General features: G+C 35.6%; 5 protein-coding genes and 1 non-coding gene across 8 annotated transcripts; 4 read left to right on the top strand and 2 right to left on the bottom strand.

Annotated features, from left to right (window-relative positions):
* Nucleotides 1-282: 282 nt before the first annotated feature.
* LOC122536005 (CCAAT/enhancer-binding protein zeta) lies at nucleotides 283-3,636 on the top strand. 3 transcript variants are annotated; one of them, XM_043668012.1, is made up of 5 exons: nucleotides 283-473; nucleotides 584-1,669; nucleotides 1,744-2,359; nucleotides 2,453-2,863; nucleotides 2,945-3,636. In XM_043668012.1, the coding sequence occupies exons 2-5, from the start codon at nucleotides 584-586 to the stop codon at nucleotides 3,430-3,432; spliced, it is 2,601 nt and encodes an 866-aa protein (XP_043523947.1). In that variant the 5' UTR covers nucleotides 283-473; the 3' UTR covers nucleotides 3,433-3,636. The 3 variants fall into 3 exon arrangements, with proteins under 3 accessions (XP_043523947.1, XP_043523946.1, XP_043523948.1); XM_043668011.1 differs by having other exon boundaries at nucleotides 283-479; XM_043668013.1 differs by having other exon boundaries at nucleotides 293-479; nucleotides 2,948-3,636.
* A 997-nt stretch (nucleotides 3,637-4,633) lies between these two features.
* On the bottom strand, nucleotides 4,634-5,929 carry LOC122536017 (chromobox protein homolog 1-like). Its single transcript, XM_043668029.1, has 4 exons — nucleotides 5,806-5,929; nucleotides 5,325-5,432; nucleotides 5,017-5,251; nucleotides 4,634-4,928 (listed from the first exon to the last, which is right to left on the bottom strand). The coding sequence occupies exons 2-4, from the start codon at nucleotides 5,418-5,420 to the stop codon at nucleotides 4,702-4,704; spliced, it is 558 nt and encodes a 185-aa protein (XP_043523964.1). The 5' UTR covers nucleotides 5,421-5,432; nucleotides 5,806-5,929; the 3' UTR covers nucleotides 4,634-4,701.
* Nucleotides 5,930-6,464: 535 nt separating this feature from the next.
* On the top strand, nucleotides 6,465-8,533 carry LOC122536008 (isocitrate dehydrogenase [NAD] subunit gamma, mitochondrial). The gene is made up of 3 exons (XM_043668017.1): nucleotides 6,465-6,535; nucleotides 6,627-6,858; nucleotides 6,992-8,533. Exons 2-3 carry the CDS (start codon nucleotides 6,640-6,642, stop codon nucleotides 7,928-7,930), a joined length of 1,158 nt encoding a protein of 385 aa, XP_043523952.1. The 5' UTR covers nucleotides 6,465-6,535; nucleotides 6,627-6,639; the 3' UTR covers nucleotides 7,931-8,533.
* Nucleotides 8,483-12,323, bottom strand: LOC122536006 (probable ATP-dependent RNA helicase DDX10). The gene is made up of 12 exons (XM_043668014.1): nucleotides 12,128-12,323; nucleotides 11,363-11,554; nucleotides 11,017-11,289; nucleotides 10,783-10,904; nucleotides 10,507-10,708; nucleotides 10,283-10,445; nucleotides 10,031-10,214; nucleotides 9,770-9,946; nucleotides 9,487-9,692; nucleotides 9,219-9,412; nucleotides 8,776-9,146; nucleotides 8,483-8,670 (listed from the first exon to the last, which is right to left on the bottom strand). The coding sequence occupies exons 1-12, from the start codon at nucleotides 12,218-12,220 to the stop codon at nucleotides 8,544-8,546; spliced, it is 2,304 nt and encodes a 767-aa protein (XP_043523949.1). The 5' UTR covers nucleotides 12,221-12,323; the 3' UTR covers nucleotides 8,483-8,543.
* A 125-nt stretch (nucleotides 12,324-12,448) lies between these two features.
* Nucleotides 12,449-21,527, top strand: LOC122536002 (collagen alpha-1(XI) chain-like). The gene is made up of 19 exons (XM_043668007.1): nucleotides 12,449-12,552; nucleotides 13,182-13,794; nucleotides 14,458-14,664; nucleotides 14,777-15,096; nucleotides 15,215-15,694; nucleotides 15,789-16,296; nucleotides 16,379-16,620; nucleotides 16,698-16,895; nucleotides 16,974-17,441; nucleotides 17,505-17,549; nucleotides 17,627-18,085; nucleotides 18,155-18,316; nucleotides 18,391-18,552; nucleotides 18,624-19,001; nucleotides 19,114-19,383; nucleotides 19,485-20,098; nucleotides 20,184-20,395; nucleotides 20,456-20,640; nucleotides 20,771-21,527. Exons 2-19 carry the CDS (start codon nucleotides 13,656-13,658, stop codon nucleotides 21,128-21,130), a joined length of 5,409 nt encoding a protein of 1,802 aa, XP_043523942.1. The 5' UTR covers nucleotides 12,449-12,552; nucleotides 13,182-13,655; the 3' UTR covers nucleotides 21,131-21,527.
* A 163-nt stretch (nucleotides 21,528-21,690) lies between these two features.
* On the top strand, nucleotides 21,691-21,763 carry Trnav-uac. Its single transcript has one exon. It is a non-coding gene; the product is annotated as a tRNA-Val (tRNA).
* The last annotated feature ends 2,098 nt before the right edge of the window (nucleotides 21,764-23,861 follow it).

Below are 23,861 nucleotides of genomic sequence, written 5' to 3'. Positions count from 1 at the left end.
CACAATTCACATCAAAAAATTCACGCATTCTTGGTTTTTGTTATGAGTATGTACTTAACGCATCAGTTATTTTTCATACATCTAACACTATATACATGTGTATAATGGTTTATTTAAAAAATCTTTTTACATTTTGTTATTAGAAATTATCATTCATGAAATGATAATACCATCCGATATCTCAAAAGGCAAGCATTCTAGAACGCAAGCCACGTGCTTAGCTTTATGATGACCGCTACTGATCCATCGATCAGTTGCACTCATTACAGATTTTGAGATCGGAGATTTGTAACTTGTCTTTGTGTACATTGTGAATATTGTGGAAACTCGACACCAGATGGAGCAATTATTTTCATTCTGGCTGCCGGCCGAAGAGAGAGACATTGGAGTTTAAACAGATAGATGCGCAGTGACATAACAAAGAGTGACGTCGAGTGACGACATAACTGAACCTATTGAAGTTAACCATTGAGGTTAAGGTAGTTTCTACAAAATACACATGCTTTATCTACAATAATATTTCTGAATATATTTTTAATATTGAATATAGTATTTAATATATTTATTAATATTGGAATTTAAGATGAAAAACGAATTCGAAGAAACGAACCCAAAGTGGTATGAAGAATATTCTAAAGGAGAGGGACCTTATAAACATTCAAAGCTAGAAGTAGAAGTATCGCATTTAAGAAATGAGGCAAAGAGATATTTGGATTCGGAAATTTCTGTTTTTCAATTGAAAGAATCAAAACGTACTGATTCAGAAACAACATGGTTGAGAACAGCATTAACACAGGGTACAACATCAGATAAAGTAGCTGCTGCTATTGTACTAGTGCAAGATAATCCAAAATACAATCTACCTCGGCTTGCAAAGCTTGTAAACCAAGTACGAGTTGCAAAGCACAATCAGTGCAACATGATAATAAAATCCTTGAGAGATCTGTTCTTGTTGGATCTGCTTCATCCTAAATTCAAATTATTGAGATTCGAGGAACAAAATTTGGATGAACTTGACAAATTTAGTTCTGGTAGTACAGATTTATCAAGAAAAAAACTAATGGCTCATTGGTATTTTGAGGACCAATTACGTGAACAGTATGAACACTTTGTAATGTCTTTAGCTACTATTGCATCTGATACAGTGGATGCAAATCGCGAGGTAGCGATATCAATAATGACAGATTTATTAATAGGAAATGCTGAACAAGAACATAAATTGTTGGAATTGATTGTTAATAAAATAGGAGATCCAAGTACTAAAATAGGATCTAAAGTTATATTTTGTTTAAATAAGTTATTACATGAACATCCTAATATGAAGCTTGTTGTATTACGAGAAGTTGAAAAATTGTTATTTAGAAAAAATGTAGCACAGCGTGCCCAGTATTATGCAATTTGCTTATTAACACAATTTCTTTTAAGCAAAAAGGATGAGAAGCTTGCTTCTACACTTATTGAAGTTTACTTTGCTTTCTTTAAAGCTTGTTTAAAAAAAGGAGAACCAGATTCTAGAATGATGGCAGCAATTTTAACTGGTGTAAATAGGACATATCCATTTGCAAAAATGAATTCAAATATATTGGATGGTTACATAGATTCTGTGTATAAAGTTGTACATATTGGATCTTTTAATGTTTCTTTAAATGCACTCAATTTGTTATACCAGGTAAATGTATAAATTATGACTAAATTTCTCCCCATAAGGGATCAAATTTTTATATCTTTTCTTTATTCTCATAGATTACAGGCAAAGATGAAGCCCAATCAACCAGATTTTATTCAACTTTCTATCGGAAATTATTAGATCCACAAATTGGAATAGCAAACAAACGTGCACTATTTCTTAATCTATTGTTCCGAGTTCTCAAAAATGATCGTAATAAACAACGTATATATGCCTTTATCAAAAGAAGTTTACAAATCGCATTATATTTTCCTGCAAATATGACGTGTGCTATTTTGTATGTAATATCCCAAGTTTTGCATACACACAAAGGATTGAAAACTATATTATTAAAACCTCAAGATTTTATTAAAATTGGAAATAAAAATGTTGAATCTAAAGATAGTTCATTAAGTTCAGAAAATATCTCTTGTCCTGATGATGATGAAAAATTAGAAGACACTATTTTATTAACGAATGTTATATCCGAACATAATATAAATGGGCAAACTCAATGTGAAAATGAAACAGAAAACAATGTAAAAATTGATTTTGATACACATAAAGAGTATGATCCTTTTTGTCGCAATCCCCTTTATGCTGGAATAACTAAGAATTTAAATACAGAGTTAATAATGTTATCTAAGCATTATCATCCAAGTGTTGCATTATTTGCAAATACTACCCTTGAAGGTATTGTACTTTATAATATTACTATGAAATTATATTTATGTATTATGAATTATTTATAATTATTTTAATATCATATGTTATTGGTAATTGTAGGGAAACCAATTGATTACACGGGAGATCCATTAGAAGATTTATCTTTAATGCGTTTCTTGGATCGTTATGTTTTCAAAAATCCCAAAAAATTAGAAAACAAACGAGTGCACAAAAAGAATGATCCTTTAGCACAACGTGCAGGATACACACCTAAGGGTATTAGATCCGTTCCGATTGATAGTATGTCGTATATTAATGAAACAGAAGGACGCATTCCAGTTGACGAATTATATTTATACCGATATTTAAAAAAGAGAAAAGAATTCAAACATAAATTTACAGTTGAAAATGATGATGTAGAAAGTGTTAATAGCGAAGAATTTAATGATATGTTAGACAGATTAACAGATAATAAAGATTTTGAAGATTTAGATATTGCAGCTGACATTCAAACTGTAAAAAAGAAGAAAGGTACATAAATATAAATTCTACATTTTATTTTTAATCTAGAAAATATTTCATACTATATGAATTAAATATTTATTATGTTGGTAGGTACTGAGGAGGAAGATGAAGATTTTGATGATGGTAAAAGTGAAGAAAGTAATTCTGATGATATAGAAGAGTCAGGAGAAAGTTTAGATGAAGATAATATTGACGATTCATTACAAAATTTAAGTGACATTGACATAGATGATGATGATATAAGTGATCTAGAGTTTGATGAAGACATCGATGATGATGATATTGAAGATGATAACAATATTCAGTCAAATATAAAAACGCGGAATAAAAAATCGAAAGGAATTGATAATAATATATTTCTGTCAGCTGAAAAATTTGCAGAAATGTTAGAAGAACATAGTAAGCAAAAAAGTAAAGCTGGTGGTACAAATGCATTTAATACCGTGGATGGTGCAAGTTCTAAACAAGTAGAATGGGAGACCAAGCGACATCAAAATCTTAGAAATTCTTTAAATAAAAGTAAACGAAAAAGTTCTAAAATTTATAAAAAAAATGTAAAAAAGAGTAAACGCTGATTAAATTAGAAACATTTTTTTATATTACATCTACTGTTTTTGCTTTCACCAGTTTGTTGTCACCAGAATTGTGCACGTTACATGTCAACAATATTTTAACGGTGGTAGCACATTAAAAATTTTGAGACATTTATAAATTATAAAAAATGAATATTTTAATTGATATGATTAATTATACAAATAAAGAAACTACATATATACTTACATACTAAAACATTTTTTACTTCATTTTAATAATTATTATTAGACGACAAAACATTAATCTACAATATAATTATTACATGACGGATACTGAACGTTGCAAAAACTTGTTTTTAAACAATTAACATTTTTTTATTTAAATCACGTAAAAGATTAATTTTAAAATCACGAAAACAGATTTATTTTTTCATGAAAAAAATGTTTGAAATGTTTGATACTTCCACTATAACACTATTATCTTATGTAAAAGTATCTTTATCATCAAAAAGGCTTTTACACATTAAAAAGTTTTTAAAAGATTATTTCCATTTACATTTTTGTACGTATCGTACATTGTCACGTTATATTTAAGTAAAAATAATTAAGTTTTCAACTTCTTTAACAACAGAAATAATTATCACATAATCATGTTTACCTACTTATTAATTTGTAGAAAATTGTAATGATTGTAAAATTAACCAATCAGATGATAAGTTATATTAAAAACTATTGACATTCGAAATATAAAGCATCCAAATTCATCGAAGATACACATTCAAAATGATATACAGTAAAATCTTCTTTATTTAAACCTTTTATTTATTTTTTAAATATTTTTATACCCGAATGTTATATTACCAGAGCAGAATATTTATCAATAATTGGAAAAATTAGCTGTTATCTATACTGTTCTAGTAATACATATGATACTTGATATTTGAAAAATAAAGGTTAAAATAAAGAAGATTTTATTGTATTTATTTATCTAAGTTCTAAAATTAATAATGAAGAATAAGGTAACAGTTGCAAAAGAAGTTGCGAATATACACTTTATGGAAGTATATTATAAGAGTATTTTTTTCTTTTTTTTTTTCATCAACAGTGACATAAGTATGTAATAAGGATTTCCTATTTTTTAAATTTTAATTTACCAATAATTGTAAAAAAAACATTAAAATGTATAATACCATTACTGTGCAATGATCAATAAATCTTCACATTTTTCATTTTGTACACGCTATTTTCTTTTTTTTTTTATATACGACAAATTCTAAAGCGTGCTGTGTATGTATAACGGAAGGCTGGACGCTACTCTGCATCAGCTTTTACTGAACTTTCTTCATCATGAGTGGGACTGTGCCATGTCAATCGTTCTTCATAAAATTTTATCACAATTTGTGGACATTTTTCATTGGCAATTCGCGCAGGAACTAAATCTGCATCGTCTGTTCCTTTCCACTTCATTAAAAACATTAATTCCCCGCTCGAATCTGTTGCACCAATTATTCGTTCGGGTTCCAAATTTCTATCAAAACCTACATATAATAAAAATGAAACAGTTAAAAACTATACAAATAGTTGTTACTTAAATACATTGTTTAAAGCATCAAACAGATATTTTACCTTCAGGCTTCTTATCTTCAGTCATCTTTTTTTTGTGAGAGATTAAAGGTCCACCTGATGAACTTTTTCGTTTCTTCTGTTCTTTATCTTCATGTCGTTTACCAGTAGTGGCTGCTTCTTTCTTTTTGCGCTGTTCTTCGAATTGTGCAATTAGATCAGGACAATCAAGGTTTTCCTCTGGCTCCCACGTATTTTCTTCATTGGAATATCCTTTCCACTTTAGAAAATATTCAACCTGTATTACAACAAAATGATCAGCAAATAACAATTGTATTACATAGAACTAACATATATATTAAATCACGTACTTTTCCCTTAACCACCCTTCTATCTAAAACTTTCTCAACGCTAAATTCTTCCCCTCCTGCAGATTCTCCAGGAGATGAATCCTTTCCTTTGCTCATTTTGTTTTAATACTGCAAATACATTTTACATGTAACAAAGGACGACACAACAATTGTAAACCAAATGATTGGAAAAAAAAGAAAGAACTAGCATCGAATATATATAGTTGTAATCGAAATAGTTCATCAGATATAAATAACACATTGACGTGAACTATAATTTTTGAAAGATACAACAACAGATTCAATAATTTTGTAAGGAAAAAACTTCAAAGATGCTAAGAGAAACGAACATGGTGCAAAATGGCGGTACGACAGCCGGATAGCAAAGGTTTTTCCGCGTGAATTTACATAAGAATTCAATAATCATCTGATTGTAATTTAATCTAATTTCACCGTATTTTGCACGATTAATTTCATCGTACTCTCTAATTGTGATACTTACTCAGAAGATGGCTATAAGATGTACAAAGACTCAACTACAGCGATGCGGCGGGCTTTCTAGAGCTTTAGCGTCTCATTACCGCGTTGCCGCGAAAAATAACAGGATGGCCAACGTACAATTCGAAAATGATTTTACAAGTTTATCGTCCTTCAAAATTAGAAATTCATTTCTTGCAGGATATTCGAAGCCGTTAACATTTCCACGTGGACATCGGTTAATTTAAACTATAGAACGTTTTAATCACTGAGAAAACTTCATTAAAGAGCGATACATTTTTACCTGCGAGCAGGGATTTTTTGGAGGGTCCATTTTTTTGGGCCTATCAATTTAAAGTATTCATACGTTAAACTTTTCACAATGAGTATCGTTTGCTTGATAATCCGTATCGTTGTTGTTAAAATATGAAATGATCTTTGATTTGTAATTCGATAAATATTTCGAATATTGGAAGTATAGTTTAAGTTTCTTGATATTTTTAGTTGTTTTCAAAAGTTTATTTTCCTAAAAGGTAATTTAGCTAAAATTATAATGTACAATATTTTCTAAAGAATAGTATTTGATTATTGATATTCTGAAGATATTTATATTGTACGTGAAATTATTAAAAATTACTGTTAAAATTACTTTTGCAGATGGCACTACAATATGAAATTTTAATACTGGTCTTCCATTCTAGAGATACGATGGTTTAAACGGCGCTGAAAATTCGGAGTTGGCAAGGACTTTCAAGGTATTGTTAAAATAGAATTTGTAAAGTAATAGCGAGCGATAAAGTCATTCAGTTAATTCAACTTTAATTGTTTTTTATGATTAATTTGCAGAACAATACTGAAAATGGCTGCACGATCCGTTATTAAATATTTACGTCCGAAAACTGTTGTACCCCAAATTCACAGATGCGCATCTGCGTTGTCTGCATTTGAAATACAACATAAAACCCCAACTATCAAAAAAGTAATGCCCATACCAAAAGCCCATTATGGTGGACGACACACAGTCACCCTTTTACCTGGTGCTGGAATTGGCCCAGAATTGATGAACTACGTGAAAGAGGTATCAAAATATTTTCATGTACTTTCAGCAAAGAATAACATTACGTTAAAGGACAAATTCTTACATAATTTTTTTTTTATATATTTCTTTTATATATATTTATTTATATATATTTTTTATGTATTTCTTACAGGTCTTCAGTTATGCAGGTGTACCAGTAGATTTTGAGGATGTAGAAATTGATCCAAATGCAAACGATAACGTTGATTTAGATTATGCTATTACATCAATTCGTAGGAATGGTGTAGCACTGAAAGGGAACATCGAAACTCGCAGTACAGAAGCTGGTGTACTTTCCCGAAATGTTGCTCTCCGCAATGAGTTAGATCTTTATGTAAATGTCTTGCACTGTGTATCGTATCCTGGGGTAAATTCACGACATAAAAATATTGATATTGTTATTGTTAGACAAAATACAGAGGGGGAATATGCTATGTTAGAGCATGAAAGTGTCAAAGGTGTTGTTGAAAGCATGAAGGTTATTACAAGTGTTAATTCTGAACGTGTAGCAAGATACGCGTTTGAATATGCTAAACGAAATGGAAGGAAAAAGGTTACCACAGTTCATAAAGCAAATATAATGAAGCTTTCTGATGGGTTATTTTTAGAAATATCAAGAAGAGTTGCAAAAGATTACCCAGATATTACTCATAATAATATGATTATTGATAATACGTGTATGCAATTGGTCTCAAATCCACATCAGTTTGATATAATATTAACAACCAATTTATATGGAGCAATTGTATCAAATGTAGTATGTGGTTTATTAGGTGGTGCTGGATTATTAGCAGGCAAAAATTTTGGCGATCATTATACAATCTTTGAACCAGGTACTCGTAACACTGGTACAGGCATTGCTGGAAAAAATATTGCTAATCCTATTGCAATGTTAAATGCTGCTGTTGATATGTTACGTCATCTTGGACATAAATATCATGCTTCTTTAATTCAGAATGCCATCAATAAAACTATAAACCAAGGTATACACACTCGCGATCTTGGTGGACAAGCTACCAGTAGAGAAGTTGTCGACACCATAATGAAACACATTAAAACAGCATCTGATTAAGACTGATAAATATATCATGTTAAAAACTGATATAATAATCTAGAACTATACGTATATATTTAATTTTACTTTTTCGAAAGGATATCCATCGTTTGGTATAATATTGAAGTATTGTTGCAATTGATAGCATTAACTATATCTTACTTCTTTGCTTAAAAGAGACTCTATGCGTATTTCGTACAAAATTATATAAAACAACTTTTAATTAAAATGACACATTTGATACTTGTACTATAATAATATTTTATGTAATATAATGACATCGTTGAATTATTCATCAAGTTCGAAATTTGTAAAATATATATAAGCAAAATAGTATTAGTAGAGATTAAATATTGTAATTATTCTTACAAGACATGTTTGGGATGTAAATTTTTTTCATTTACATCTCGTTGAAATATATTTTCTTGCAATTTTATGTTTCTACATGTCTTTAATAATTGTAGTCTAATGGTAATTTGCTGAAAAAATGATTTGTACTGAACGATATATTAGTGAACTTAATTTATTTTATTTCATTTATAAAATATTTAGATAGTGGAAAATACTTAATATTAACAATATTGTATTATAGAATATATAAAAATCATTAAAATCCTGATATATACATAATTTAATTTTGTAAAAGTTGTAACACTAATTCCTCATCTGCTTTTAAATCTGTATTGTCCACATTAAGAGATTTTTGTTTCTTTTTCTTTTTGAATTCATCTTGCGTTATGAGTTTTCTTTTAGATGGCCTGTAAATGATAAAAATATGATTACCAAAGATAAAATGATGTTAAAAATAAAACAAATATATTTTTGTAGATACAATGATATTTAATATTCGTAAAAATGCAAACCTATGTATATTGCTTTCCTCTTCACTTTCCTGCGTTTCTGAATAATTTTCCTCTTGTTTGCCATAAATTTTATCTGGATCTGGTAACCAAGATAAATCTGGACCATTGTATTCATCGTCACTGGTATAATTACTTATATTATCCTCAGTTTCATCTTGATCATTTTTATCATCTATTTTCTTACTGGCTTTTAATTTTCGTTTTTTTTCTTTATGTTTCTCTTTTATTTTTTCCCTAAAACGTTGTTTATCAAACTTGTCTTCCTCATGTAATATCTGTTTAGCTATCTCTATGTTAATTCCAGAATCTTCTTCATTTTCATATTGTCTAGCTAGTTCAGAAATTTTATGTTTAGAGGGATTTAGCAATTCCTGTAAAATGAGTCAGATTGTATTCATAATTATTGAAAAAAAAGAAAGAAAGCAGAAAAATAAATTAATTACCTCTCCTTTGTCATCGAAAGTAATTTTTTTATTTGGTACTATCATTTTTCGAAGAACTTTTTTAGCTGCTGCAGCTTTAGTAACTGCTTTCTTTTTGTTTAAACCTTCGTCTTGTTTGTCAGTGATACCAATTTGTACATCATCAAGATTAATATTTTTTCGTTTCACGGTGAATATATCATCATCACTATCATCTATACAAAAAAAGAAATACATTCATTTAAAAGAAATAGATAATTCGATAAGTCTTAACATTTTATTTTTATACCAAGTGTAAAATCAGTTGAATTCATCGACTGAGATTTAATTTCTTGTTCATCGTCTTTGCAATCATTCATTTCTTCATTTATATCATTTAATTCATTATTAACAGTAAGTGGTTTTTTCTCTTCAGTATTTTTATTCGATAATTGCCGTTTTTGTTCCATTCTTTGAAGGAATCGAATTCTTGGCGGTAGAGCTAAACCTAAAGATCTAAAAATGTGAATCAATTATAAAATAATGAAACAAAAACTGCTCATGTCATATAAATTATTATATATTTACTTTACCTTGCAAATGAATCAGTATTTAATACATGAACATTAAAGACCTCTTTATCTTTCATTAAGAAAATTGATTTTATATATGATACAAACGCTCTCTGAGCAGTTTCTTTCAATGAAACATCTCTTGCTAATAGTGCTTCCATTTTACGTTGTGGAGATTGCAATTTGTTTGGGTTAATTCTAAATAAGTATTATTTCAGTTTATAAATACATATTTAAAATATTATAACTTATCTAATTATTCACGTAGTTCAAGTAACTCACTGTATCATGGATATTGGAATTTTGCACGTTTTAAGTTTCTCAACCATTTTTTCTTCAGAAGGTAACAAAACCAACAAACATTCACCATTTCGTTGAAATCTAGCTGTTCTCCCAGCACGATGAATATATGCATTTACATCCTCAGGGCAATCCATTTGTACAACCCAATCCACAGCAGGGAAATCTAAAATTTATTTGAATTGTGAATAATGTTTTTAAATCTCAATATGAATAATCGCATTTTTTTGTTACCTAATCCACGAGCAGCAATATCAGTTGCAAACAATACTGCAAATTGTTTTCTACAGAAAGTATTATAAATTTCCATTCTTCTAAGTTGATGTAAAGTACCATAAAGTGCTAGCAAACTTATACCAGGCCTTAATCGACAAAATACTTCATATATATATTTTACCTAAAATACAATTTTTATCATAATATTATTGTTAATATTAAAATAATAAATATTGTTATACCTGTTTACAACTAGAGAAAAATATAATAATTTTTTGTTTTAAATGATTTCGTATGAATGACCATAACATTGAAATTTTATCTTCTAAAGCACAAACAACATAATTTTGTTGAAGTGCTTCTGGTGTGGTATGTGCAGCATGTTCATGGACTGATACATACATAGGATCTTTCAAACTTAATCTGGCCAAGTCTCTTACAGATCTATTAAAAATTTAACAAACGCAATTTATTAGGATAAAAAGAATTATATTTTATTTATTTCTAAATATACATACTTTGTTTGTGTAGCAGAAAATAAAAGAGTTTGCCGTTTTGGAGGTAAATTTTCAATAATAGAATTCATGGTTTGCTCAAAACCCATATCTAAACATCTATCAGCTTCATCTAATACCAATACCTAGAATAACAAACAAATGAAAATATCTGTTGTTACTTTCCTATTTTACGACAATTAATTTAAATCACATTTCTATAGCGAATGATTCATTTATATTTTTGTATTTATTTACCTGCATATTTACACAATCAAATAATGGATTTTCATCCATATGTTGTAACAAACGACCAGGAGTGCATATAACAATATTGCATTGATCCATACGTCTTTTTTCAAATTTTAGATCTTTTCCACCAATAATAAGGCCAGCAGAAATATCATGATAATGACCAATTTTTCTTAACATTTCATATATTTGATAAGCAAGTTCTCTGGTTGGTGTAATAACAAGTGCACCAAGTCCATCTAACCTTGTCCATTGTTTGCAATATAATATCTCTAAAACCTAAAACAAATTTAATGTCTTTGTTATAAATTTGCTTATCAAAATATTACATAAACCTGACTAAATTTATTACTGGAATAAGAAATGCCAAAGTTTTTCCACTGCCTGTTTTTGCTGCCCCTAATATATCACAACCACGTAATGCTAATCCGATACTTTGTCTCTGGATATCTGTCATTTCAACATAATCATTTTCTGCGAGACCTTTTAAAGTCTTTGTTGAAAGGGGAAGATCTGTAAATTTTGTTATTTTTGTTTCGTCGATCTGAAAATATATAAATTTTATGAGTAAAAGTATTGAATTGAAGTTGGAGAACTGAAGTATAACATCCGCAAAATTTTTCTTTCTAATTTGTATTCTCAGGGATATTTTACGTCGTTTGAAACGAAAATGATTATTTGTGACATAAATAAATATCTTTGAAATAATGACCAGTTTCTTTTAAGGAGAAATATGGATCAGGTTTGAATTAAACATCTCCAGTCTTATGAAATTGGGGTTACGTATTGCTATACATATTTATTAAGAAAATTAATTACTAATTAATTAATAAGAATTTTCAAAAACTTATTTATGTTAAACATGGATTTCATTTCCGTCTTTAGCGACCGAAGGTAACCACGTGAATATATACTGATGAAATTTTTCTCTTTTACTGCAATTCATCCGGCTGAATTTTCAAAATCGTTAATTTCTATGAGCAATAACCATCATTTCCATTTTTAGTAACCTAAAATACTTCCGAAAATACAAATTTGAGACAAAAATTTTAGAGCCCGAATACCGTAGTATGTCCAAGTATTTTTACAAACATGAGAAAAAAAGATCAAAACTTACAGTATCATATTTAGATTGTAGATTTGCAATTACTGTTGTTTCGCTTAGTTTTTTCTTTTTATTGTAAAGTCTTACTTTCTTTTTCTTTGACATTGTTTCAGCTAAATCGTGTTACAGATGAAGAGGTTAGGTGAACAACTAATGCACAGCATGGACAAGTTCAATATACCTCATTGTCAAATATAGTTGCACCACACAGTGAGAGCACTGGATAGGAGGCGCTAGCTGCGCAACATTACTTTATGTACATATTATAAATATACACACACACACACACACACACATTTGAATATTTAAATGGAACAATGAAGTTACGTTAATAATTAAGGTTCAAACTATGTACAACAAATATCTTGTATGCATTTATAAATTTCCTTAAGAGCAAAAAACTATATGGAGTATATAAAATAAATAAAAATGATTACGTAAGTGAAATGTGTAAAAACTATTTGATAAATAGTATACGTGATCAATAATTTATCAGTAGAATTAATTAAATGTTTAGGAAGTAGTTAGATAAGTAAATTGCTTTATACAAAGTTCAACGACTTTATTTATAGATGAATTATTCTTCTGTCAACGTGGTAAATTAGGACGAATTTTATACAATTTCAAATAATCACTTTCCATGGTGTTTCCCCAGTTTTATTACAACACAAAACGATAACCTATAATTAATAGATCACGTGATCCTGGAGCTGATATTAGTTGACATACGAAATTCGATTGTGTCGACTGAAATGATTATTTTCGGAAGACTAAACGAATACATCGTCACACAGAACAAATATTATTTTTTATTCATTCTAATTCACTCGGATTAATGTGTTTCGATGTCGAATAAATATCGACTTATATTCGAAGCGAATAGAGAAACCTCTCTGCAAAGAAACTTACGTCGGGAAGTAATTAATCAAAGTATCAAGGAAGTAATTAATTGAAAGTTTCATAGTTAAACGATGATCACATACCGCTGGCGGAACAATTAAAAATAATAACAAGCCCAAATTTATATACTGTACGTACTTTTATTATTGAGATACCTCTTTTTCAGATTAAATTCCGTACGTACTGAACGATTCAAAGGAAAAGAGAACAAGGAATTGTCAGTCAGCCCCTTCTCTACACAATAAAATCTCATTTATATTGAATGGATTTCTGTAACATATTTTCGTGGCGCAACGTGTCATCTGAATCAGTGTCAATAGAAGAAACGCGGGATTGTCATTAAAAGGCACATGTGTGGAATGCATGTGTATGGTTGCATCGGCGTTTACGAGAAAGAAAGGCGGGGAGACGGAATATTAGAAAGGAGGGATCGAAGCAGAAGAAGAGGAAACGCATGGGAAGGGTGCACTGCATTGTGACAACGATTACATTCAGATAAATTCCTCGGCTTTTCGCATCCGGCCTACGATCAACGTTCGTCGTTTGTTTCACCGGTGGTGCGCGCTCTTCTTTCTTACGGTGACCGGTATCAGAAGAGAGTATCCCTGTAAAAATCATGATTTGACGAAGAAAGGGTAGCATGCGGCGGGACCACGTGAAGCAACAATGGAAAACACTGCGATTGCCTCGCAACATCCACTACGTTCCTTGGACACTTTGTCTTCTCGCGGCATTAGGGCTGTACCCGGTGCTAGCCGACATTATTTTGCAAGACATAGGTAAATCTGCAATTCTGTTCAGGGTAACAATTTCTCTAACTTAACAACCAATCGCTTTATGTACATGAAATGAAGTATACTTTTTCTCAAATTAAATTTGATAATTGCATTAAAATTGCGTTTTATAATTTGTCAGGCTATATCAGAATGGACATATGTATCTGACAATGTAAGTAAATAATTTCTTAAGATATGAAATTCCAGTTAAACCGTATATTTATATATATATACACATATAAATGCACGAGTTGAAATAATCATTCTACAAACCGTGTAATAGCAAGCCCGTTTACTAGCGTATGTCTTTTTAAGTGATCTCTATTGCATTAATTGAGCCATTGCTCGTTGCATGCAAAATTGCGTGTTCCACTCTGGAAAAGAGGACTTCTTAATGAAACTGGTTACGTCTTTCGAGATCAAGGGTTATTGGGTTTCTAGGGGTTATTGGGTTGTCCATTGTGTCGTCATTCGTGCGATTATCCTTATTTAATTGCGTCTTTTCGTTTCACTTGCAAAATTATAAATTTCGACCATAAGAGAGAAAAAGGGAAGAAGAAGAATTTTGCTTCTCTGCAAAAGTGTACACAAATGTTCGATAGTATATTCCCCTTAATGAAAATAATTTCTAGATGAATGTGTAGTCATCTTAACTCGCAATTTCAGAGGAGAATATCGTGGATCTGATGGATGGCACCGGAATGCAACAAGAGCCGGTTGGCGTGACAGCAACCGAAAATCGTTGCCGCAGAAATGACACGATCGCATACGACATCGCGGAGAGCGCGCTGCTGACGATCAATACGAACACTCTGTTCCCTAATGGCATACCCCGTGATTTTTCCATATTGGTCGTCGCCAAGCCAAAAATCGGTCAGTATTCCCTTCAATCGATTTATATTAATTGACCTATCTTTCGTTCGTTAGATTATAATTTCATGGAATAAGATAATTCACGAATGACTCGACGATTCGCAAAAATTAGGATCCCCGGTCGCCACGTTGTTCGCGATCTACAGCGACAGCGGTGAGGAACAGTTGGTGCTGTCGTTGGGCAGTGACGTCACTATTTACTACAGCACAACACCGGACGACGAGGACAAACCGATTTCATTCGGGATTGACATTGCCGATGGGAAGTGGCACCGTTTAGGGATCAGCGTCAAAGGCGACACTGTCACGCTGATCCTCGATTGTGCCCAGAGACAAATTTCCAGAGAGTTGCGTCGAAGGCTCGACGAGACAATTAGCGTCAGCGGTATCATAATTATCGGCCAACAGATCGTCGATGGCAATATGTACACGGTCAGTGGCGCGGCGATATTCAGATTTAATCGCGTATAATCATCACGTGTACATTCATTATGTTTGAAAATTTAAATATATACAACTTAGCTTAACATTTTCTTCGAATCATTTTCAGGGTGGTTTGGAGATGTTGAAGATCGCTCCGATACCAGATACAGCGTACGAAATTTGCACGGTTCTCGCGCCAGATTGCAGGAACGCGAGGCACAGATTAAAACACGGTGATTACTTAAACGCGAGGAATTACGACTCTCTCTCACGCACCACCGTATCTACTTACCGCGAAGGTACAAGTATCGGCGATAGTCAGACAGTTCCAACATCCAGTTACGCTTTTTCAACCAGTAGATCGTATTATCAAGCGAGTAACAACAATCTGAACTTGTCTGAAAATTATGGCAGAACGTCTAGACCTAATGCTTCGTACAACGAGCAAGATGAAAATACTGTAAGAGAGATAGAGGAGTATGAGGATGGAAGCGAAGACAGGGTCGAGGACGTCGAGGACGAGTATAATAATTTAGCTTACAAACCCGCGAACGTAACGCACGCGGCGAGGTCAACCGTGGCGACGTTCCTTCAGAATCAAAGTGCCGTGAGTCAATCATTATTGTAACAGATGAAGTGTCATTCTTCAGCTGTCGCAGAACTGCCCGAGTCCGTATTTATTGAATAAACGTTTCCAACAGGTTTTCAACAGCGTTGCTTCAGCCACAGTAGATCGCCATCAAACGACAACACCGGAAATTTCTGAAACTTCCGACAGTTTGACTGGAGAAAATCAAGGAGGTTTGAAATACTCGGAATCGTCGGAAGGATCGTATTACAATTCAGTTTATTATAGTAGCAGAGGTCCAGTTGGGCCACGGGGATTCCCGGGGCCTCCAGGCGCGCCCGGGCCACCCGGTAAAAAAGGAGAACCAGGAAGAGATGGTTTGGCAGGTTTGCAAGGCGCTCCCGGTCCATCAGGGAACGTGTTTGTAATACCAGCACTGAACCAACAAGGAAACGAGAAGGGGCCAGACAGTCAGACGGAAGCTCTCAGGCAAATCCTTTCGCAGCACATGATGGCCATGAGAGGTGCCGAAGGTCCAATGGGCCTGACAGGTATTCCTGGACACGAAGGGCCACCTGGATCTCAAGGTCAGAAAGGAGAGCCTGGAGAAATTGGCGAGCCTGGACCTCGTGGTGAAAGAGGTCGGTTTTATCAATTTTTTTGAGCCTATTTCAATTATTATTTAAATGTTACAAAAGGACAAAAATTATATAAAATGTACAGGTATTCCTGGAAACACTGGCAGAGAGGGCAGACGAGGCCGACCTGGAAGAGACGGAGAAAGAGGTTTAAGTGGACCACCAGGAATGAAAGGAGAACAGGGTGTACCGGGCTTGCCTGGCTTGCCGGGAGATAAGGGCGAAAGAGGATTTGTAGGTGCGACTGGTGAACAAGGTCTACCAGGCCACGAAGGAATGCAGGGTGACGATGGCCCTCCAGGGTTACCAGGTTTACCGGGTGAAATGGTGAATAACGAAATTACGACACGATAAGGTGTTCGCGTAAAAACAGGGACAAAAATTAAGAACAGAAATTATTTCAGGGACCTAGAGGATTCATAGGACCACGAGGTTTCCCTGGATTGCCAGGGAATCCCGGTATTCCCGGAAGCGAGGGTCCATCAGGAGCAAAAGGCAATACTGGTCCACCGGGTCCTCCAGGCGTACCTGGTTCTCCGGGTCCAATTGGGCCTATAGGTCCACCCGGACCTCAAGGTCTTTTGGGTCCAACCGGTTTAGTTGTAAAATACAATTTTTACAAGATACAATCTTTTTGATTCTGTTTTAATCTTTACGAAGCTTTCTAACAATTTTGACAGGGGCCACAAGGGAAACCTGGAATTCCTGGTTTGCCGGGAGCAGATGGATCCCCTGGTCATCCAGGCAATCCGGGTATTCCTGGAATGAAAGGTGAACAAGGATCTCAGGGACCGCAAGGACCGATAGGTCTACCAGGAATTCGCGGCGTAAAAGGTGACGAGGGCAAACGTGGAATACCTGGTGAACGCGGGGAAAAGGGAGAGAAAGGTCCGGAAGGAGAGAAAGGCGACGTTGGTGCAAAAGGAGAACCTGGATTACCAGGTCCACAAGGAATTCCTGGGTTGGAAGGTTTGGAGGGACCGAAAGGTTTCGAGGGGCCACGCGGTGAAACTGGATTAGTTGGATTGCCTGGTGAGAAAGGTAAAACTGGTTCCCCTGGCTTTATTGGATATCCGGGAAATATTGGCGAGAAAGGCGATAAAGGCCAACCGGGCAGAGAAGGTCCTAACGGAGATAAAGGAGAAAGGGTAAAAAGAGAACGTAGCAGATAAAATTTCACAAAACGAAACTCATTATTTTGTTATTTACAGGGTAACAATGGCGTGCCAGGGGAACGCGGTGAGCCAGGACCTCGAGTACGTAGAGAATGATGTCAGCTATAATATAGTCTGTATGGATAAATAAATAAATTACTACAACACTTTTTGCAAAGGGATTTAGAGGTGCTCGTGGAAGAAGAGGTGGTGAAGGATTACCAGGGCCAAAAGGTGACACTGGACAACCAGGTCCTCCAGGATTACAAGGAGAACCCGGTCCGCCAGGAATCGAGGGACCTCGTGGATTTGTGGGACCCCCTGGACAACCTGGCCTTAATGGGAAAGATGGAATTCCTGGTCCCCCTGGTGAACGTGGACCAGTGGGTGATTCTGGACCACCTGGTCCTTCAGGAGCGCCTGGTGTTATTGGGCCGCAAGGTCCAGCTGGTGAACCCGGACAACCAGGAGAACCTGGAATTTCAGGGAATCCAGGAACTCCCGGAGAACCAGGACCCTCGGGAGAACAAGGCAAAGAGGGACCATCAGGACCACCTGGTCTACCAGGAAAAGAAGGTCCACCAGGTCCCAGTGGTTTACCAGGATTTCCTGGTGAACGGGGATCGACTGGTCTACCGGTTTGTTTTTTCAATATTCAAAATATCCCTTCAGGTTTCTGAAATTTACAATCTTTCTCTATGAAACAGGGAATGCCAGGTGTAAAAGGAGAAATAGGACTACCTGGGTTACAAGGTCCGTCAGGCGATAAAGGTGCTCAAGGAGAGTCTGGAAAAGATGGCGAACCTGGACCTCGAGGAAACCAGGGACCAAATGGACCACCCGGGCCAGTTGGATTGAAAGGCGATAGAGTAACTATTATTAATTTGCCATTAAGAAAGAGATATTGAAATTACAAATCATATTAAATAACGTGTAATATCAGGGCGAGCCTGGACCAAACGGCCCTACTGGACGAGATGGTCTACAAGGACAACGTGGTTTGCCAGGTCCTCCCGGTCCCGTTGGAGTTCCAGGAGAAGATGGCGACAAAGGAGATATTGGACCACCTGGTGAAAAAGGATTCAAAGGATTTCAAGGAGAGACAGTGAGCAGAATTTAATTCTAATCGTACGAAAGTACGAAAATAAAATCTCAATTGCGATTTATTTTCGACAGGGTCCTCCAGGACCGCCTGGCATACAAGGACTTCGAGGTGAACCTGGTGTTATCGGTTTACCAGGTGAAAAAGGACCACCTGGAGAAATTGGAAGACAAGGGCCAAAAGGCGAGGATGGTCCCGTTGGTGCGTCAGGTCCTCCCGGTCCCGTAGGGCCGCAAGGATTGCCTGGTCCACCAGGATTAAAAGGAGAAATGGGAGACATTGGTATGACTGGTCCTGTGGGACCGGTAGGAAATCCAGGTGGACAAGGTCCGAGAGGTCCTAAAGGATCTGAAGGCTTACAAGGGCCTCCAGGTCCAGAAGGTCGTCAAGGACAAAAAGGAGAGCCAGGAACGCCAGGACTTCCAGGTCTAATAGGTTCAGAAGGAAAACCAGTAAGAGAAACGATTCTATAATTATTTCAATAGAAACATGGTGAAACAAACGACTGTTTGTACGTACTACGTAATGTTTCATTATTACGTAGCGAAATTGTGTTCACCGTAGGGTGAAAGGGGCCCTCCAGGTCCAAAAGGAGAAGAAGGAAAAAGTGGTCCTCCAGGACCACCTGGTAGTCGTGGTATAAATGGCCCAGAAGGGCCGAAAGGTAATGCAGGATCACCTGGTTTTCCTGGACCTCCAGGAGAACCGGGACCAATCGGTGCAAAAGGAGAGCCTGGTAGGGATGGTGAAGATGGTAAACCGGGAGATCCTGGACTACCAGGAGAAGTTGGTCCTCCGGGGAAAGAGGGATTACCTGGTCCTCCTGGAAAACAAGTATATAACATTACAATCTGTACAGTGATAGATATTAAAAATTCGTTCCAGACACAGATAGCAGTCCTTGAAGCAATCGTGAGAATTAATTGATTATTTAGGGATCCGAGGGTCCAGCGGGTGTGCAAGGAAGTCCAGGTTTACCGGGCGAAAAAGGAGACGTGGGTCTGTCTGGAGCACAGGGATCTCCTGGTTCCACAGGACCTCAGGGTTTTCCAGGACCGTCTGGTTTGCCAGGTGTAAGAGGATTGCCAGGACTTGCTGGAGAAAATGGTCCACCAGGAATGCCAGGTGCTGTCGGTGCTCCAGGAAAGGTTGGACCGATTGGTCCGAAAGGTCCAAAGGGTGACAGAGGTAAACGAGGGCCTAAAGGACATCGAGGTGAATTGGGACAGGTCGGAGTCAAAGGAGAACAGGGCGAGAAAGGAGAACAAGGACCACGAGGTGCTCCAGGAGCTGAAGGACCCAAGGGCAACCAAGGGCCAGCAGGTTTAACAGGATTTAAAGGAAACGATGGGCCTGCAGGGCTTCCTGGAATGGAAGGACCGCCTGGATTTAAAGGAAATGCCGGGAATGATGGACCAAAAGGCGAAACTGGCCCTCCGGGACCTCCAGGCCCTCCTGGACCACCTGCAGAACAACCCATGATCCCTCCGGAATTGTTGTTCACGAGAGAACAAATTTTGCGAAGGAGACGTGATATTTCGACAGACACGTAAGACAGTTGAAACACTCCCTTGTATGTTTGATATCTATATTTACGTATACGTATTGTTTTGACGCTGTATAAATGATTGTAGAAACGAGGAAGACGAGAAAGAAAAGAATTCAGAAACATTGAACAAGGACGATCACATCAAAGAGGAATTTGGTCCCAAATTCTTGGATATGTACAGTTCTATATACGCTATGAGACAAGAATTGGATCGAATACGAAAACCAATCGGAAGCAAGGAGAATCCTGCACGAACTTGTAAAGATTTATTTTACGGTCATCCTCACTTTCACGATGGTCAGTAATTGCACTCGATTGTTGTATTCGATGATTTCTAATTGTGTCTGTATACAACAGGTTGGTACTGGATCGATCCAAATTTAGGAATGGCTGACGACTCCGTATACGTGTATTGCAACATGACGAATATGGGTGAAACCTGCGTGTATCCTGACACTCACACCAGTCAAATGCCCAATATACCGTGGAGAAAGGAAAATAACAAAACCGATTGGTATTCGAATTTGCGCGGAGGATTCAAGGTAAGCTTAAGAAAACAAAGTAAAGGAAAGCAAAATATTCACTTGTAACGCAACGACTTAGAAATATATACAAATAAATATAATAAATATAAACGTATAAAAATAAAATATAAAGAACGTTATGTTACAGATTACGTACGAAACAATTGGAACAGTACAATTAAACTTTCTGCGTTTACTGAGTCAAGATGCCTATCAGAATTTCACTTACACCTGCATCAATAGCTTCGGTTGGTACAACGTCTTGGACTTTAATTACAATTCCTCTTTACGGCTGCTTGGCGCGAACGAAGATGAATTTTCGTACACTGGGATCAATCCGCAAATCGTAACAGACAATTGTAAAACCCGCAAGAGCAAAGGGGAAACGGTGCTTCTGGTTCAGAGCAGAAAGTTGCAACAGTTACCGTTGATAGACTTTTACCCAGTCGACTATGGATTGCCGCATCAGGCGTTTGGTTTCACGGTTGGGCCAATTTGTTTCAAGTAGATCGAATTGTCGAACTTCGTATTGGCTAACTGAAGACTGAAACGTTATTGTACAACATTCATCGATAATTGTTTTCTACTAACTTTCTTCCCTCAGTTATCGCAATATCAACGTAACCAGCAGATAATTTATTAATCGTTTGAACTTATCCTTTGCCAATAGTGAGAACATTTACTTATATTTTTCTCATGTACTTATATTATCATTATTCTCTTCGAATCTAAACATTCGGAAGAATAGAAAAGTGCCAGTAGAATATAAACATCGTTGTAATATACAACGTTAACATTGTTATTTATATAATAAATGTGTATATGATAATAATTACTGTAATCACTGCCACGAGTACGTGACTTACGTTTTCACACGTTTATAAATAAAATGCAATAACAGGTAACACTCCTTCGTCGACTTCTTCCCAGTTTTACAATTTTCGCCTTGCTTTGTAACATTTATCTTAAACGCCTCTGAATTCTTTTGTTATTTTTGTTTGTTTGATAATGTAAACAAAAGAAAAAATTATACGGCTTGTAATATACAGAGGAAGAACTTAATACATCGGTTCCGTGGTGTAGCGGTTATCACGTCTGCTTTACACGCAGAAGGTCGCCGGTTCGATCCCGGTCGGAACCATATTTTTTTTTATCCTTTTTTCTTTTCTAATCGAATTTTTTCGCTACAAAAATATCTGTATTTATCTTTTTCGCTTGTTATTTCTTTCAGAAGGTCGCGAAAATATGATACGATTCTGTTCAAAGAAGAAATAAAAGAAGAAAAGAACAATATAAAGTATGAAAGGGGCAAAACATTCAGAGCGTCTGGATAACGAGTAAAAAATGACTTGCCCAAACCTAACCTAATTGTAAGTCACACTCCCCTCTGCCCATCATGCATCATTTGCTCGAAACGAGCAGAGAAAGAGAGAGAGAGAGAGAGAGAGAGAGAGATTGAATTAACTTGTCAGTGGAGGCTTGCCACGGACAAAATTCCGCAAGAGTTGGCTGGATAGTTGCGCGAAAGCGATATTGATTCGCATCTACGCGAGAAGGGCTGTGTGAGAAGAAAGTGAGAAGTGATTCAGGCCAGAAGGGATCGAAGGAATTCGCGAGCAACGGCGCTATATGCGTGGGCGAACCGTGAGAAAGAGCAGGTGGTATCTTGTCGTGGTGGTCGACGGTTCACACTTCCAGCTCGTTCTCCTCTCGCGACAAGAAAACCAAAGTGACGGGTACAGGGCCGCTTTTATCGCCACCCACTCTGCTTCCGTATCGAAAGATTCGTCGCTTGTTTCATCCTATTGGACAGTGATTTGCAATTTATAATATAATATATGATATATTATATAAACACTAATAATAATAATATTATATAATATAAACAGCTGAGAAATTAATCGACTCGAATCAAGTCAAGATAAAGAAAAAGGTGAGTCTGTTCGAAATGATGTAAATAAATTCGAAAATTCCCGTAAATACGATGAATTTACAGAAAAAGGTGAAGTAGCTGCGTAAATAAATAAGTTTAATGAAACTCGCGGCGTGCAGAGGGAGGTGGGGGGTTAACAACAGGTCGAGGGTGAATGGAAGTCGAGTTCTTTTGAAACGGAGCCCCGTCCCTGTCCCCGGAGCGTTCGTCCAAGAAATGGTACGGGGGATAAAAGGTTTCCTTGTTTAACAAAATATCGTCTCCGAACCATTAGCCCGACCGTTGCCACTTCAACGCGATTTTCTGCTCCTGCCACGTCGAGGAGGCACTTCAGAATCGCTACGGATCCTTCGACCTATCAAGTGCAGACCGCTTACTTTACCCCCGACGGAATCGCACCGATGCGCTGGAAATTAAGTTTTCCCATCTGCCTTTTTCTCTTTTCTCTTTTAATTTTTATCTTAATTTTTTAATCTCAATTTCCTACCCTTTCAAACATTTTTCTGCCGCTCTATTAAAAAAAAAAAAAAAAAAAAATTGGAATACTTTGCGAAAAGTACTTTCTTTTAAACAATACGAAGAAATGTGTTGTTTGTAAAAATTATATATATTTATATAACCTCTTGCCACGCACGTCGAGAATTTTTTGTTCCAAAATTGTAATATTTTCTTAGTTCTGAGTATATTTAAGTAAAACACAATAGGCAATACAAATAATAAATTTATTCTCAATAATTTCTATCCAGTGATATCGTGCCGACGTGTTCAAAGAGAAAGCGACGAATTATTGTATGCGGTTTAGTCATTCGTTATGGTCCGCAATCAGTTGCCAGCGCAACTTAACCTCTTGCGCTCGAACGACGTGCCACGCACGTCGAGAATTTTTTGTTCCAAAATTGTAATATTTTCTTAGTTCTGAGTATATTTAAGTAAAACACAATAGGCAAAACAAATAATAAATTTATTCTCAATAATTTCTATCCAGTGATATCGTGCCGACGAGTTCAAAGAGAAAGCGATGAATTATTGTATGCGGTTTAGTCATTCGTTATGGTCCGCAATCAGTTGCCAGCGCAACTTAACCTCTTGCGCTGAAACGACGTGCTACGCACGTCGACAATTTTTTGTAAAAAATTGCAACATTTTCTCAGTTTTAAATATATTTAAGTACAATCTAGGCAAAGCAAATGATAAATTTATTACTTCTTAATTATTTCTATCCAGTGATATCATATCGACACGAGTTCAAAAGAAAAAGAAAGCGACGAATTATTGTATGCAGTTTGGTCGCTCGTTATGGTCCGCA

Source organism: Frieseomelitta varia, unplaced genomic scaffold (assembly GCF_011392965.1).
Source record: "Frieseomelitta varia isolate USP_RPSP 00005682 unplaced genomic scaffold, Fvar_1.2 scaffold_792, whole genome shotgun sequence".
Taxonomy (NCBI): domain Eukaryota; kingdom Metazoa; phylum Arthropoda; class Insecta; order Hymenoptera; family Apidae; genus Frieseomelitta; species Frieseomelitta varia.
This window is presented reverse-complemented; position numbering and strand designations above follow the sequence as displayed.